This window comes from Meira miltonrushii (assembly GCF_003144205.1).
Source record: "Meira miltonrushii strain MCA 3882 unplaced genomic scaffold FA14scaffold_3, whole genome shotgun sequence".
Taxonomy (NCBI): domain Eukaryota; kingdom Fungi; phylum Basidiomycota; class Exobasidiomycetes; order Exobasidiales; family Brachybasidiaceae; genus Meira; species Meira miltonrushii.
The window spans coordinates 2,577,312-2,592,821 of record NW_020289945.1 but is presented as its reverse complement, the minus strand read 5'-3'; the positions used below and the strand labels follow the sequence as shown (position 1 = coordinate 2,592,821).

The following is a 15,510-nucleotide window of genomic DNA, read 5'->3' as shown; positions in this document are numbered from 1 at the left end:
TCGTGCGTGTAATTGGTGTTTTGGAGAAAGTTTGATTGGCCGTGGTCCCTTTGCGTTACGAACGAGGTAGGATTTGGCGTTGGACGTGAGGTCGCGATGGAACGTCTATGTGCGGATGTCGTAAGAACGAAATAGAAGAGTAGGAAACATTGTATAGAATGACGATTGGGAGGTGCGAGACGTGGCGGAATGATTACTTGGGAAGCTGTGGCTCGTGATGATTGTGGTTCGATGGGGCGGTGTATGGTCGTGGAGTTTCTCAATCTAAGATGGAAAGGTCGTCGTCGTTCGTGGTTTTCTTGAGAATGATATAGGAAGACGAATTTGTTCTTGGACCGATACAGATTGCAACCTGGAAAGGCACAAATTGGACTTTCATCTTGCTTCAACCTTACACAGGCTTCCGTTGATGCACCTGAAAGATGGCCAGGAAGCTGGACAGGACCAAATGGCGTGTATGGGCAAATTGTCTAAGTCTCTTAGGTCATACACGAGTTCGATTTTTGGTGATCGTCAATATCGAATCGGCGTAGCAAAGCTCATTTCTGACTTTTAATAGTTTTACACACAGCAGGACAAGAAAGGCCTTGTTGGGATAAATAAGGTAAGTGCATGATAAGTAGTTTCAAACATTGATAAAGATGCATTGCACGGATTAGAGGTCATCCTTTTGGGGTGTTTTTGTGTATTGATACATAGATAGAGTATTTTGGCAATGAGATGCTTATGCAAATGTATAGTAATGTGTGAGAGGATTGTCTCACTTCTTTTGCCTCTTAGAATTGCCCGCAGCCAGATCAGAACTTGAACCGTTTGCTTTCCGTTTAGCCAAGCCGTGTTTGCTTCGAATATCGGACCAAGACTTGTCATATTGCTTTTCGAATTTCTTTGCCATATCAGTGACTGCTTCATCGCTTACATTGAATGTATAACAATTATGCAGCATCAAACGAATATCCGCATCAAAGTCATACATTGTTCCATATTGTCCTGCAGCAAGCTTGCTCGCGATTGTTTGCAAATCTCTAGCATCTTTCTTTGGAATAATGTTGTGATAGTCCGGAATGCCTAATTTGACCGGATCTACAGGCTCCAAAAATAGTATGGCTCCATCCACACTTCCCAACTTTTTCACCAAACTTTGCAATGTTTTTATCTCCACAGGTTCAAGCTTTGGAATGCATGCAATACGCCATTCTCTCTCAAATGCTGTTGCGAGCGCATTGGCAAGTTCAACGGGAAGCGTTTCGGGCGGATTGAACTTTCTGCAATTGGCGAATATTAATTCCATATCTGCTTTGAATTGACCCATAGTGGAATATTTGCCTTCATTCAATTTTTTGGTCATTGTTCCCAAATCCATAGGATGTTTAATCTCATCAAAATACGTTGGTGCACCATCCAATACCGGGTCCACAGGTCTCAAAAAAATTGCAGCTGCAGGTTCCTTCTTCAATGTATCCAACAAATTTTTGCATTTTTTCGGAAGAATCGGAAGATTTTCCACATTTGCAGTACCATTTGCACTTTTTGATCCGTTTGTAAGCTTTACACTCGGCGACCTAGAAGCAACGGGTGACATAGCCTTCTCTCGTATCACGATAGGAGAGGAAGTGCGAGATCTTTGAGCGGGCGAAGGACTTCTAGAAGTAAAGCTCTCCTCAACAGCTCTCGACGATGCTCTCGCATTTTGCTGCTTGGGTACTGTTTGCTTCATTTCCGGCTCGTAAGCCCGATCGACAGGAGCAGGAGAGTCATCGCTTTGTGCGTTATCGGTAGACAATTTCGGTTTAAGCTTGATTTTGAATCCAGCTCGTGCAGGAGCAGCAGGAGGCGCCATAGGTGTTCTGACTGGAGCCTCTTGAGGTTCAGGCTGGGGAACTGGAGAAGCTTCTTCAGCATCCGCAGATTCACGAATCTCCGGTGTTTCTTCTGTATTTCCGTTTCCATTGGTAGCTGCCATATTGTTGGCTGCTGCATGTGCCAAAGTTTTTGTAATACGATTCCACAAGGTTTGGAATTCACGATTAAGTGAATTAGCAGAAGTATGAACGAATGCTTTTGGATCTGGCGTGTATTGCTTTGCGTTATTGATGACCAATTCGAAATCTTCTTTGAATTCGAATCGATCTTTGTACATCCCTTCGTTCAATTTGTTCTCGATACTACTTAGATCCATTGGATTCTGAATCACATTGAAGTAATCAGGAACTTTATCACGAACAGGATCAACAGGTTTGCGAAACAAGTGCGAATGTTTGCTGTTTTGCACCCTTTTCAGTGCATTTCGACAAGCTGTCAGATCTGTCAATGTCATACCAGAAGCTTGACCAGGCGCAATCGGTTTGATCTTTTTCTTCTTTACCGGAGCAGCAGGAGTCGCCGATACTTTGTCCTCGAATGCCACTCTTGGAGTCGTTTCGGTACGAACAAGTTTGATCTTTGGTGTTCCCGTTTCAGTTCGTTGTCTCGCACCTGAAGCTTGTTCAACTTGCTCGGCAAGTGATGGCATGCGTACGCGGACAGAGACCTTGGGTTGGAAGGGCACTTCATGTTCTTCACTTGGCTTGAATAGCAATTCTCCCAATTTCAACAATGCCCAACGTTCTCCGATATCAACGCCTGGATGAAGAATAGCCTCCAAAAAACCTTCACGAACGCTTGCTGATCGTCCAACTTCCTTGCGGATGATCTTCAATGATTCTTCCAATTGTTGTTCTTCCGTCTTTCCGTTTTCACTTTCGTCAACAATTGCTCTATCACGCTTCTCCCCGACTGCAACAAAAACGGCCATCGATTGACAGATTGAACGTGCAAGTGCACGTTTGACTGCTCGGCTCTCGTCAGAACGCAAAAGGGCGAAAAAGTATCGTGTGAGAATCTTGTGTTGCAATCCATGAATCAACAAGAGGTAGTCCAGGGCAGTGATGCGAAGAGAGGTATAGTTGCCTTGACGAGTGTAAGAATGGAGGAGAGGAAGATTGACCGGGATAATGTTCGCCAGCATCAAATTTCCCTGGAAGTCCAAACATGACATGCTGACAACATTGTGGAAAGATGGAACGAGTCGATCAAGCTCTTGGAAGCGCTCTACCTCTTGGCGTGCAGATGCTAGCAGCATGTCGTCATCAATAGCTGAAGGATCCTCGTTTGCAGGGACATATTGACCCCAAAGTGAATCAAGCGGCACAAGTGCATGAGCAAGACAACTAATAAGACCGGCAATGTAAAAGTCGTCTACAAAGCGATTCTTAGAATTGTCATTGTATCGCAAAAGATTGATGATGAACCGTTTCACTTGGGGTAGACTTCTGCCGTGCTCGTTGCGTACATTGCTGATTGCTTGGATGAGCGCACGCTTCACGAAATATTCTGCATAATCTGAGAAGTCATTTGCCTTGGGGATAGAGGGCGCATCCAGATCTGTATTGTTTGCAGTCTCATGACAATATGAGGTCCTGAAAAGCATCAGTAAATGAAATAGACCAAGATAGTCCAAAGACTTGAGCGCACATCCTACCAGCTGATGGATTGCTTCTATTCTGATTCTGAAAAAGTACTTTGTCACAAGCACTGTACGTGTAAGCATTGAACTTGCGATTGCATTTGGCATCCTTCCAAGCGCCTGAATTGCAGCTGCTTGAGCAACAACATCCCTATCACGCTGTAATTGAGAAACCCACATGTAATCCTTTTGATCGAATTGTATATGAGCAATCCATTCAAAGTCGGCATCCATTCGAATCCATTCATAAGGCGCTGAAGACATTTGCGCTTCTTCCTCTTCGGTCCAATCAGCTACCCGCCACTTTTCACGCTGCTCTTCTTCTTCCCACATACCCAAACCGAAACCCAGATCCATTAAAGAAATATCTTCTGCCGCACCTTCATCACCTTCAGCTGCAGCTTTGGCAGCCGCCTGTCTACTCTTGAAACGTTTGGTATTTCGCCTAACACGTTTATACTTCGTATTGAAAGGCACTTCGAATCTCCTTTGTGCATCATTCATATCAAAGACGTGCTCGTAAGGCGTTCCGTCGGCTTCATGAATTCGAACAGTCATTTGACCTTCGAATAATTGAACAGGATTCGAGCCGGCTGCTTCCAGTGGATTCCTTTGAGCGTAATCCCAACTTGGCGTATATTGGTGAAAGTTAAATTCGATCAAAAGCTTCTTCTTGTTGAAGTTGGCATTACAAACAAATGTTGGGCAACCGCTACCATAGATCCATTGATCAGAGAAACGACGCAATTCTATCCCACTCACTTTGCGACACGTTCGCAAAAAGTTACTGGTGCTCAAAGTAGCATTCACCATCTCTCCAGTGATGGCTTGCAAGAAGACTTTTGGAATCGCACGACCAAGACCGAGGGTTGCACCAGCTTTGCACAATCTTCTATCAAGAATGTGAAGGACCAAAGGAGCCTTTAAATTGATGAAAGAGAGATAGTCTTCTTCAGGTGCTTCTTGTCTTCCGGAGATGTACAAAGGTGGCATGCCGATATCCCATGTCAATAATCGATCACAATCCTTCTTGAGCCTGAAACGGTATTCGTTATTTCCAAGTAGACGACGCATGAACAATCCAGAGATATAAAGACTAAGCCCGTTGATCAGCCAAGTATCTGACCATGTTTTCTGAATGATGTTGATCCCAATCCATTGGAAAGCCACACAATGACTCAAAATTTGACGTGTTTCCAAAGCCTGATCGATGACAGTCGGCGGGTGCAGTAAGTCACTCGAGCAAATCGCGAGTGTAGACGTATTGTGAACATCATGAATAGGTTCATCAACAAAGACGACCGACATTGAACCAAACGGATAAGAACCAAATTCTCGGCTATAGAAGTCTAGAGCCTGATGGACTACAGCCACACTATTGAACATTTCCTCTTCTCTACCCGGCAAGCAAAACGCCACTGCACGTCCACTGGGCTCATCTCGTTTTGCTAGAGGGATATCGTACATCACGAACGGTCCTGCAGCAAAACCGATATGCTGAGCAGACGTGGCGGATGCTTGTGAGAAATAGAAGATGCTCTTGTTCGAATTGTGTGGATGAATGACCTTTTCAACTAAGTCTCCGGATGCGATCACTGTCATCATTTCGCCATCCAATGTTTTGGGTACGATAAATTCCAATTCCCATGTGCATCTTTCCCACAAACTGTCGACGCATGGAAGCCAAGACCTAGTCGCATCGGGGCCGGTTGCAGAGGTGAAAATATGGGGTATCCTGTGAGGTGCTTCGTCCGATGGCATAGCGACTTGCACAGCTTCTTTCGGGTCTGTGATTGAATAATAAATGCGGACAGGGATAGGAACGAAATCAGAAGCTGCATCTTGATTTGTTTCTTGTACAACGTCAAAAGGAAGAAGGATGTCCAATTCGCCTCCTGCTCCATCGCTTGCAGCAGCAAAAAGTTTACGCTTTAGCTCTGGATTCTTGTGAACATCCTTTTCGGATAAGACAATGTTGGAAGAGTGGTCAACGATCGAAAACTCTGCATCTTGACCAGAACATGTTATACGTTGAACGTGAACCTGTTTTGCATTGAGGTGAAGCGTTTTTAGAAATTTATCATTGGGAGATATTGTCAACTCTGTGTAGCCTTGGATGATGACATTATTTTGCGAGGTGAATGACAATTCTAATGCCACCTTTTGATGACTGACGGAAAAGCCTCTTCCAAGTCCATCGGCACGCTGCATATTGTTCTTTGATCGAAAAATGGTCGATCTTACAGCCGATGAAGTGATTATTGGTGGTGCTGCATCAATTCGATCATCTAAGGCAGCATGTGTTGTTGTTGTGAAGTGAGAAAAGAAGGAAAACTTGAATGCAAACAGGTAGATAGTGGAGAGCAAAACACTAATGAATGCGACGGGTGCCCTAATTTTCTGCCCACATTTTGGCTTAACAAACACACCCGCCCGCTCTTACGCAAAGTGCTTAAGGCTTTTGGCACTGCACCGTCCAGTCGGATTCATAAGAACGCGTTTATTCTACTTCACATTCTATCCTCGCGACAATGATCATCGCGAGAGGACAAAGAAATGAATATGGTCACAATTCTACCAAGAAGGAGAGGTGTAAAAGAATGATGAGGCTGAGGCCTGACACGACTTGTTGCAATTCAAGGAAGTGACATATTGTCAAACGAGCCTTTTCTTACATTGAATGTCAGGCAGGCCCGATAAGACTTCTAGCAGGAATCAAATTTGAGCTAGAACGGAGACTTTAATGGAAATGATAGAATGTATATCAAGATTTGATGACATTGCTAGAATGATGATTGAGGGTCATGTGAGTGTCATTAGACATAGAAGTAAGAGGCGTAATGTTGGGCGTCGAATTGAAGTTTTAGTGCTTTTATCATGATTCTTTCTGGCACGCACTGTGCGCCGCCTTGCTGTACGCATCTCCTTTAAACCTTCCTCTTAGCTTCTCCTTGTTTCTTGAAATAACCCGCCCTTACTTGACGCCTGTGTGTGTGTGTGTGCTCTCTTGGGCAAAGTGCCACTCTACTGTTAGCCGACAATTTAGGGCGGATCTGCAAGCTGTACATCACTTCTTATTATTATTAGTTATGCATCTTTCATTCACAAACAAACCACGCCATCAGAAAAGAATATCATCTTCTATCTTCACAACCACGATCTGTTACGAACAATCAAAGGTTATCTTTGACCTTGTACATCTCTTTTATTCTTTCCGGAAGTCATTGGAGTAAACGCTTTGTGCACTCGGAAGGATCTAGAATCTGTCTCTCAATTTGGCTTGGACATTACACGATAGCAAAGAGGCGCAATCACATGCAGCTTTGGTGACAGGTTTCGCCTTTCGTTTTTCGACTCTTTTGATCGCCCTAGAGGCAGGCAATCATTCAAAAACTGTAAAGTAAAAATCGTAACAGGACTCTTCCATCTTTCAACACTTCCAACTCTATACCTTCTCATCATGCGGTATACATCAAATATAATAAAGCTGGCATGCTCGATCTCCGTCGCACTCTGTCTCACGTCTACAGCTTTAGCCCACAACGCAGTCATTGGTCAGCGACCGCATAAAAGAGAGTATGATTCACATCACTACTACGCATTGGAAATACGATCAACGCATAATCACATCGATCCAAGGGATGCTGCCAATGCTTTGGGCGTTGAATTGGTCGATAGAGTCGGTGAACTAGCAGATCATTGGTTGGTTCGTAGCGAAAAGCCACTATCTATTGATGCCACCACCAACCTACAAAAACGGTCACATTTGAGCTCATCAGAAGATCCAGTCCTACAACGATGGAGCTTGCTTAGCAGAGCGGTCACGACACCTTCTTTGGCAAAACGTGCGTCGATTGAAGATCATCATATTCATGCTGCAAGAGCAATTCGATCGCTCGAAAGACAAGAATTACGACAACGCTACAAACGTGATAAAATTATTTCGCCTTGGGATACACCAGAACTGTTCCCTCAAATTCGTGATCCTATTCCCGTACCAGGACCTAATCCTTATCCGGAACCGCTTCCTGCACCCCCAAAAATCATCAGCGACAAAATCGCCAAAGTGAAAGATCTCTTTTCAATCAATGACCCAATCTTCCCTAATCAGTGGCACTTGATCAACGATAAGAAGGAGAATTGGGACTTGAACGTGACCGGAGTATGGCAGCAAGGCGTGACTGGAAAAGGTGTAAACGTTTGTTTGATTGATGATGGAGTGGATCACAAAAGTCCAGACTTAAAGGATAATTTCTTTGCTGGTGGTTCATACGATTTTAACGCACATACTGATTTGCCTGAACCAAGGTTGTCAGATGATCAACATGGAACAAGGTGTGCTGGTGAAATCGCTGCAATGAAAAATGATGTTTGCGGAGTGGGAGTCGCATACAATGCGCATGTTTCTGGTGTCCGCATTCTATCCGGACCAATTACAGATGTCGATGAAGCAGCTGCTTTGAATTATGGCTATCAAGACAATCACATTTACTCGTGCAGTTGGGGTCCTCCAGATGATGGGCGCAGTATGGACGCTCCAAAAGGTTTGATTGCGAAAGCTATCTTGAACGGTGCACAAAATGGACGCGATGGCAAAGGCAGTATTTTCGTCTTTGCAGGAGGAAATGGTGGTGCATCGGATGATCAATGTAACTTTGATGGTTACACCAACAGTATCTATAGTATGACAATTGCTGCTGTTGATCGGGAATCCTTGCATCCATATTATTCGGAAATGTGTTCGGCTATCATTGCCTCCGGCTGGAGTTCCGGTTCGGGAGATCACATTCATACCACAGATGTCGCCTGGAATGGCGTCAATCGATGCACAACAAGTCATGGAGGTACAAGTGCAGCAGCACCTTTGGTTGCTGGTGTGATTGCTTTGGCACTTGAAGTTCGTCCCGATTTGACTTGGCGTGATATGCAACACATTGCTGTCCGCTCTGCTGTTATGATCAACCCGCAAGATCCAGATTGGCAAAAGACGCAAGCAGGACGTCATTTCAACCATAAATTCGGTTATGGTGTGATTGATGCATATCAATTCGTTGAAGAAGCCCGCCGTCACAAGCTCGTTAAACCACAAGCATGGATGGAAGGTAAGAATGTTACCATCCCCAAAGATGAATCTCTCATGACAAATTCGGGTGTCAAAAGCACCTTTGAGGTGACCGAACAGATGCTAAAGGATGCAAACGTGGAATCATTAGAGCACGTTACTGTTCGAGTATGGATCACTCATGATCGTAGAGGAGACTGTAATATCGTTTTGACCAGTCCACATGGAACAAGAAGTGTTTTGGCACGTCCGCGTCGCTATGACGATGCTACGACTGGTTTCCCTGGTTGGGGCTTCTCAACATTGAAGCATTGGGATGAATCAGCTATTGGTACTTGGACGATGGAAGTGTTTGATCGCGCTAATCCTGATAAGGTTGGTAATTTCTGGGCATGGTCAATGACTTTGTGGGGAGCTGCGATTGATTCGAGTAAGGCAGTGGCATGGAACTTCCCCACAGATAGTGTCGAATATCACGAGACTTTGGCCGCTGCACCGGCAACAACGATTATTCACAAACCACCAGGACAATTGACCAAGCCTACAGATCATCTTCCATCGGACCATGGTACTGCACCTGGCGAATCTCACCAAGGATTCACCAATCCTGAAGCTGATACAGGTTATATCAAAGGACTCAAGAAGAACTCTACTTGGCTATTTGCTGCTTCAGGTATTGTGTTCATCTTTGTCGGTTCGATGGTGGCATTCTTTATTATCCGCAACAGGCGCCACAGACGTGATGCGGCTGCAGAAGCGTATGAATTCGTACCTGGAGAAGATGACGATGATGATGATAATCTACCTATGGCACGTCTTGAACGTGGAGTCGTTAACAGTCATGGAAAGAAGAGAAGCAAGCGAACAAAGGAGCTATACGATGCATTCGGTGAAGGAAGTAGTCAAGATGAAGAAGAAGACGATGAACAAGGATTACTATCTTCGCGAAACAACAAAGATAAAACTGGAGCATATCACGATGACCCAGACGATGAAGAAACCGATGCAAGATTTGCAATCGAAGATGAGAATGAGCCAAAGAGTGCTGAACCTCATGCGCAAAAGACAAAAGAAGGTAATTTGTTATTCGATGCTTCTAATGAAGAAGAACAAAGTAGCGATGGAAATAGCTGGCAGGATGTCCACAAAGAAGGATGATTTTTCCTACCTCATTCTGTACGTTTATTTACAATTGCAAATTTATATTTTCACACATGGATTTCCTGCATGATCCAATAAGAGTATCTGTCATTATATAATACACGGTCCTGGCTGTCAAGTTGCAAGCTTGGCCACAATACGATCGGCTGTAGTTTCCAGTATTTCCTCTCTTGCTCTCGTCACTTCGAATACAGTACGTAGTGCACGAGAAGAGGATTGATCGCTGCGTAATCGTAAGATGGCACTTTTGCTTCGTAATTCGATCGCCAAATCTTCTGCTTCGATCCATTTTTTGCCTTGAGCATTATGAGTTCCCGATGCGAAATTTTGTTGTTTGGTTGTGTAGGAAGGTGGAGCTTTTACATCTTTTTCTGTTACTGTGATGCTTGATGAAACTGGTCTAATCACTCCAACCCTCCTTCCTCTTTGAATGACCAAATCTTCGATCCTACATTTCGGTTGATGATAGGCAAATAGATCATTTTCACCTTCTTCGTCATCGCCTAAAGTTGATTCAAGGAGTGAACTTTCGAAAGATTCGACATCTGATCGTACAGATGCAGCCACGAAAAGATCCAATATTCTTGTCTCTCTTCCTGCTCCTTCACCACTTCTGCGTGTTGCGGGTGATTGTAATGCATCAGGATTAGCAAGCCTGCTACGTACGATCACAGGTTCAGAAGCCGATGGAATCGCTTGTCCAGCTGGATAAGGATCGGTTGTAAAAGGTGCACGAACCCTATTCATATACCTTTGAATATATTTTGATCTTAATAAATGCATGCATAGCAAATATAAATCTTTTGAAGCGAATCGAACATTTTTATGTAAATTTGAATATCCTATTGCTTGTTGTTCAGGTGAGAGTTTTGGATCGATTAAATGACTCAAGATCATTAGAACTAGAGATGCATCTAATCCCCTTGGTTTGATGAATGGCTTACCCGTGCCATTTCCATGATTGGCTACTGTTTCGTATGCTGGTGGTGGTAAAGCACCCAATACTTCTGATAATCGACCCATCCTAAGAGAGTGATCAAGATCAAAGTAGTGAATGTGGAGAGAATAAATGCTCATATTATATGGAGGCGGTGTTGGTTTCATGCATGCACCTTTAAAGCGGGCGTGCTTGTACCAATGTATTGTATTATAGTTTAGCGCGTGTGTATCAGCCGATTACAGGCAAGCGCTTCCATGCATCATCTTCTTCGGGCAATTAATCCGATTGAACCTTCTACACATTCATCATCATCATCAAATCATACCCAATGCGCTACAACAACTGAATGCTCCTACAACATGACAGAGGAAGAGGAGGAAAAGGTCTCTTTTGCTAATCTGCGATCTCGATTTGAGGCATTAGCAGCTAAACCAGAGCAATCCTCAAGCAAGTCGATAGCCAAGCCATCACCTTCTCCTCATGCTGAACCACCACCTAATCAACCGGATACAAATGGACAGACGAAAACATTTGCTCCTCCACCAATCGTTCCAAGAAGACCACTTACACCTTCAAGAAGCTTGCCATCCATCTCTAATTTCCCTGGAGCATTAGAAGCATTAGCATATGCAGACACACCACCATCAAGATCGGGTACCCCTGCTGCACCTTCACCGCCCCCACCTCCAATTCCGATTCGACCAAGTGCAAATCAAGCTTCATCAAGCGTACCCAGCTCAACGCCGGCTTCCCTAGAAGAAGAAGATGCTGTTGCTTCCTCTGCCCCATCAGAAAGACCACCGCCATTCTTATTGCAAAAAGCAGCTGATGAGCATGCAAAATTCTTGGCAGCCCGTCATCACAGAACGCATAGTACATCAGAAGCACTTCGGGTATTGCATTCCGCCTCACATAGACTGACACATCTCGGCAGATATGCTTCACAGCACAGAAGGCATGACGATGGATCTGGAAATAGCACACCAAACGAGCCTGATTCGCCGGCTTCCAGTCAAGTCTTTTCTCCGCCAAATGGAGGTAATGAGCTTCTACCTCCGCCACCTCGTAGAATAGTGCAACCTAAGCCAATGCATGCTGAATCGGGAAATCGATCTCCAAATTTCAATGGCTCGTACGCTAATTCCAACAAAGCCTTACCGCCTTTAGTTACGGGTGAGGATGCTGAATCTTCAAGTGATACAGAGGAAGAGGTAATGTCAGCCGTACCTTTTGGATCCAAAGCTGATCCAAATGCGCCTGATGAGTTGCCTGATGCTTCTCGTGCGAATCGCAGACCACCCGATTATACTCCTCCAAGAGCAATACCGTCAAAAGGAGGTCATACATCTGCAGTAGCAGTGCACAAAGATATGGTTGTGGTGGGATATCATGACAAATTACGGATTCATGTAGCAGATCGCGGTTGGGATCCGATTACACAACATATCTACTTAGGCCAAGAACGACGAGAGAATCGATTGAGTGCATTGTGTTTCCCGTCAGGAGGAAATGGACGCTATCTATGGTGCGGAACAAAGGAAGGCGATATGTTTGAATATGACATAGAGGCAATGCGTGTGACGTCAACTCGGATGAGTGCACATACAGGGCCAGTGCTTATTTTGCAAAGGGTTAAAGACAATATGATCAGCATTGATGAAAGTGGAAAGATCTGTACATGGCTAGCAAAAGATCAATCTCTTCCATCACTCAAGGATCCGCCAGTCACACAACGCATCGTGATAGATAAGTACTCATGCACTTTTGTATTGGGAGATGAAGTTTGGGTAGCTTCTGCAAGTGATACTGCCGGATCTACTTCCAGGACCCCAAGAGTACGCATCTATCGCCCATTTACGATCGATAAACCTTTTAATGCAAATTCTCGACCTGTTGGTATACCCGATAATATCGGACCTAGCCATCTAGGTCTTATATCTAGTGCAGCTCTCGTCCCTCTGCAACCGGATTATGTCTTCCTAGGCCATCAGTCTGGACATATATCGATATGGAATCGGTTCACATATTCATGTGTGTATGTTCAAAAGCTCAATATGGCAGGTGTGACCTGTTTATGCGGTGTACGAGGTCACTTTCTCTGGGCGGGAAGCAGACAAGGAGAAATACGAATTTTTGATGTTCGAGAACAGCCATGGCAAGTGATCAAGATTTGGCAAGCAAACAAGGCTGGAGCAGTAACGCAGATGATTGTTGATGCTTCTCCAATTGATGACGGGAAATTACAAGTTTTGGCCACCTCTTTGGAAGGTGAAATTCATATTTGGGATGGCCTTCTCAAGACTGATTGGATGACTGTGGAACTTGAACGTCGACTGACAGAGTATTCCACATTCCGCACTCTGAAGACATTCCATCTCACATTCAACATTGACGCTGCTACTGTGATGGACTTTGAGGGACACGAATTACCTGGTTTTGAGTTGCTAGAGGAGAACGACATGCCGGATGTGATTGTCATCGGGTTCCAAGAGTTGGTCGATTTGGGCGATACACGTATTATGGCGAAGAATCTGATCTTAGGCGGTGGAAGAAAAAGCAAGCAAGCCGATGCAGGAGAAAGGTTGAGCCATCAAGCAAGAGCTTGGACGCAAAGATTGTCGGTAGAAGTGCAGAGAAGGTTTCCAGACTTTAAGTTGCTTTTGCAAGATAGTCTGGTTGGTCTCTATACAGCTATCTTCGTCAGGGAAAGTGAGCTATCAGCAATTCGTGATCCTGGTATCGCGACTATCAAGACTGGTTTTGGCGGCAGGATGGGAAATAAAGGTGCAATTGTTGCTTCTATGCGAATAGATGATACACCTTTGGCATGGATCAATTGTCATTTAGCCGCAGGACAAAGGCATGTCCGACAAAGAAACGCAGATTTGGTCAACATATTCGAATCTACCTTGAGTCAAAAAGCAAGCAATCAAAAGTTGGATTATGAAGTTGATGCGTATGCAGGCGGAGGTGATGGCTCGATGATCTTGCCGGATCATGAGATCGTCTTCTTATCTGGTGATTTGAATTATCGTGTTGACCTTAGACGGGAACAATGTTTCGATCTTATACGCAACGAAGATTGGCAAGGCTTAATGGCAAAAGATCAACTGCAACGTCAACTGAAGGAGAGCCCAGGACATAGACTGAAGCCATTCCGAGAAGCAGCAATTCAATTTGCGCCAACATACAAATATGATCGACAAACAGATTCGTACGATACAAGTGAGAAACAACGTGTACCTGCTTATTGCGATCGAATAATGTGGTATTCAAGAAGTGAAGATGCCCATGCAATTCAATGCTTACAGTATACCTCTCAACCTCATATCAAGATGAGCGATCATAGACCTGTTGTTGCTAAATTCTCCTTTCAAATCCGCAAAGCTGATCCTAAACGCAGGAAAGCGGTTCTCGATGAATTGCTAGGAGATTGGCAAGTCGCTCAAGCTGAACGATTAAGAGCTGCGAGAGAGTACTACAACTGACACCTTACACACACATACAAACGAATGTACTATAGACACTTTTCACACATAGAATTACCGCACGTCTTCTGGAAATGGAATCACAATTAAAAGATTATAAAGGTTGCCTTTTTTAGGTTACGAGACGGGAGTGCTTTGCGGATAATAAAATACAGATATGATTAAGAGACGTTTGCTTTTTCTATTTAGAAATCTTCTTTGCCTGTGAAAGCAGAGAAGTCTTGCTTTGACCAAGGTGCATCGGCACTGCTATTGCCGTTCTGTGGTAGGATAGAACCGTTTGCCAAGTATTGGGTTAAGCCTGCAGAGACAGGAAGAGTGGTAGCACCATTTGCACGGGTAAGGCCAAAAGGTGAAGCTGTGGGCAGTTGACGGAATTGCTTTGGATCGGGGAATTGAGCAGCTGAGAATGTCTGCTCTTGTTCGTCTTCCTGTGTGAATGTATCTCTTGTTCGCTTCAAATCTGAAGTGCCTGATTGACCGCTAATGCTGCCATCAATCATTGCGTCATCCTCTTGTGGTTCATCATCGAAGAAGTGAGCGGCCAAGGGATCAACATCTTCACCTTGTTCTGAGTTGCCATTTGAGCGATTCAGGACTGAACTATCTTCCAATAGAGTGGGACGAACGCTCATTCCACCAAAAGGTTGTAACTCATTAACGTATAAAGGAGCACTTTGTGTTCTTTGCCATTCCTTTCTATTAGACTTTACCGCATGCAAAACGTCGTTTTCTGTTACCAATCCTGAACGGGACGTCAATGCGTTCAAATTGACATTCGTTGAACAAGAAGGAGGTGGAGAACCATAACCACGATTAACGTTGAATCGAGTACGCATTCCAACACTTTCTAATTTACTTCGCAATTCTGGCGGAACTGCTGCTTCTTCTTGATAACTTTTTTGTCGTTGAGCAGAAGGTCCAAATGCTGATGCTCTTGTGGTGGTTGTTGTACTCAATCCACTTGGCTGTACATTCTCCAGATCATCTTTTGGATTAACAATATGAACTCTTTTCGAAGCGGGTTCTTCTGGCATTGAAGGTCGACGTTCAAATTCGAACATATTGATGGCGTTGCTTGTGAATCGAAATGGTGATGAATGTGATGAGGGTGACTAGCTTCTAGATTGTTTGAATGCAACTTTGTCTTGAATCATATCACAAAGGGGGGGGCGTCCATCCATATTCAGCCGGCCAAACTTTCCTTTCCGCCTAAAACCAAAACATCTAACACATCAAACCGAAAGTCGCGTCAATTTACGCGTAGAGCGCGTTCGAACGCGTGGGAGCGGTCGGGGCGTTGGTTCGCGTGTGTGAAATGAACTCAATCTTTACTTTGCTTACTAAGACGATA

General features: G+C 44.3%; 5 protein-coding genes across 5 annotated transcripts; 2 read left to right on the top strand and 3 right to left on the bottom strand.

Moving 5' to 3' along the window:
• Positions 1 to 619: 619 nt before the first annotated feature.
• Positions 620 to 5,849, bottom strand: FA14DRAFT_161691 (uncharacterized protein). Its single transcript, XM_025499239.1, has one exon. It carries the CDS (start codon positions 5,714 to 5,716, stop codon positions 761 to 763), a length of 4,956 nt encoding a protein of 1,651 aa, XP_025354530.1. The 5' UTR covers positions 5,717 to 5,849; the 3' UTR covers positions 620 to 760.
• A 691-nt stretch (positions 5,850 to 6,540) lies between these two features.
• On the top strand, positions 6,541 to 9,784 carry FA14DRAFT_70387 (uncharacterized protein). The gene has a single exon (XM_025502732.1). It carries the CDS (start codon positions 6,966 to 6,968, stop codon positions 9,723 to 9,725), a length of 2,760 nt encoding a protein of 919 aa, XP_025354529.1. The 5' UTR covers positions 6,541 to 6,965; the 3' UTR covers positions 9,726 to 9,784.
• A 58-nt stretch (positions 9,785 to 9,842) lies between these two features.
• FA14DRAFT_180853 (uncharacterized protein) lies at positions 9,843 to 10,751 on the bottom strand (the record flags this gene model as incomplete). The annotated part of the gene is made up of 1 exon (XM_025501043.1): positions 9,843 to 10,751. One exon carries the CDS (start codon positions 10,749 to 10,751, stop codon positions 9,843 to 9,845), a length of 909 nt encoding a protein of 302 aa, XP_025354528.1.
• Positions 10,752 to 12,179: 1,428 nt separating this feature from the next.
• On the top strand, positions 12,180 to 14,156 carry FA14DRAFT_115959 (DNase I-like protein; the record flags this gene model as incomplete). Its single annotated transcript, XM_025496143.1, has 1 exon — positions 12,180 to 14,156. A coding segment is annotated over one exon (1,977 nt), but the record flags the coding sequence as incomplete, so codon positions are not given.
• Positions 14,157 to 14,251: 95 nt separating this feature from the next.
• FA14DRAFT_70375 (uncharacterized protein) lies at positions 14,252 to 15,331 on the bottom strand. The gene has a single exon (XM_025502731.1). The coding sequence runs from the start codon at positions 15,218 to 15,220 to the stop codon at positions 14,342 to 14,344; it is 879 nt and encodes a 292-aa protein (XP_025354526.1). The 5' UTR covers positions 15,221 to 15,331; the 3' UTR covers positions 14,252 to 14,341.
• Between the last annotated feature and the right edge of the window lie 179 nt (positions 15,332 to 15,510).

Coding starts and splice junctions, on each gene's coding strand:
- FA14DRAFT_161691 (XM_025499239.1), bottom strand. CDS start 5,716: ATGCAGCGTGCCGATGGACTTGGAAGAGGCTTTTCCGTCAGTCATCAA.
- FA14DRAFT_70387 (XM_025502732.1), top strand. CDS start 6,966: ATGCGGTATACATCAAATATAATAAAGCTGGCATGCTCGATCTCCGTC.
- FA14DRAFT_70375 (XM_025502731.1), bottom strand. CDS start 15,220: ATGTTCGAATTTGAACGTCGACCTTCAATGCCAGAAGAACCCGCTTCG.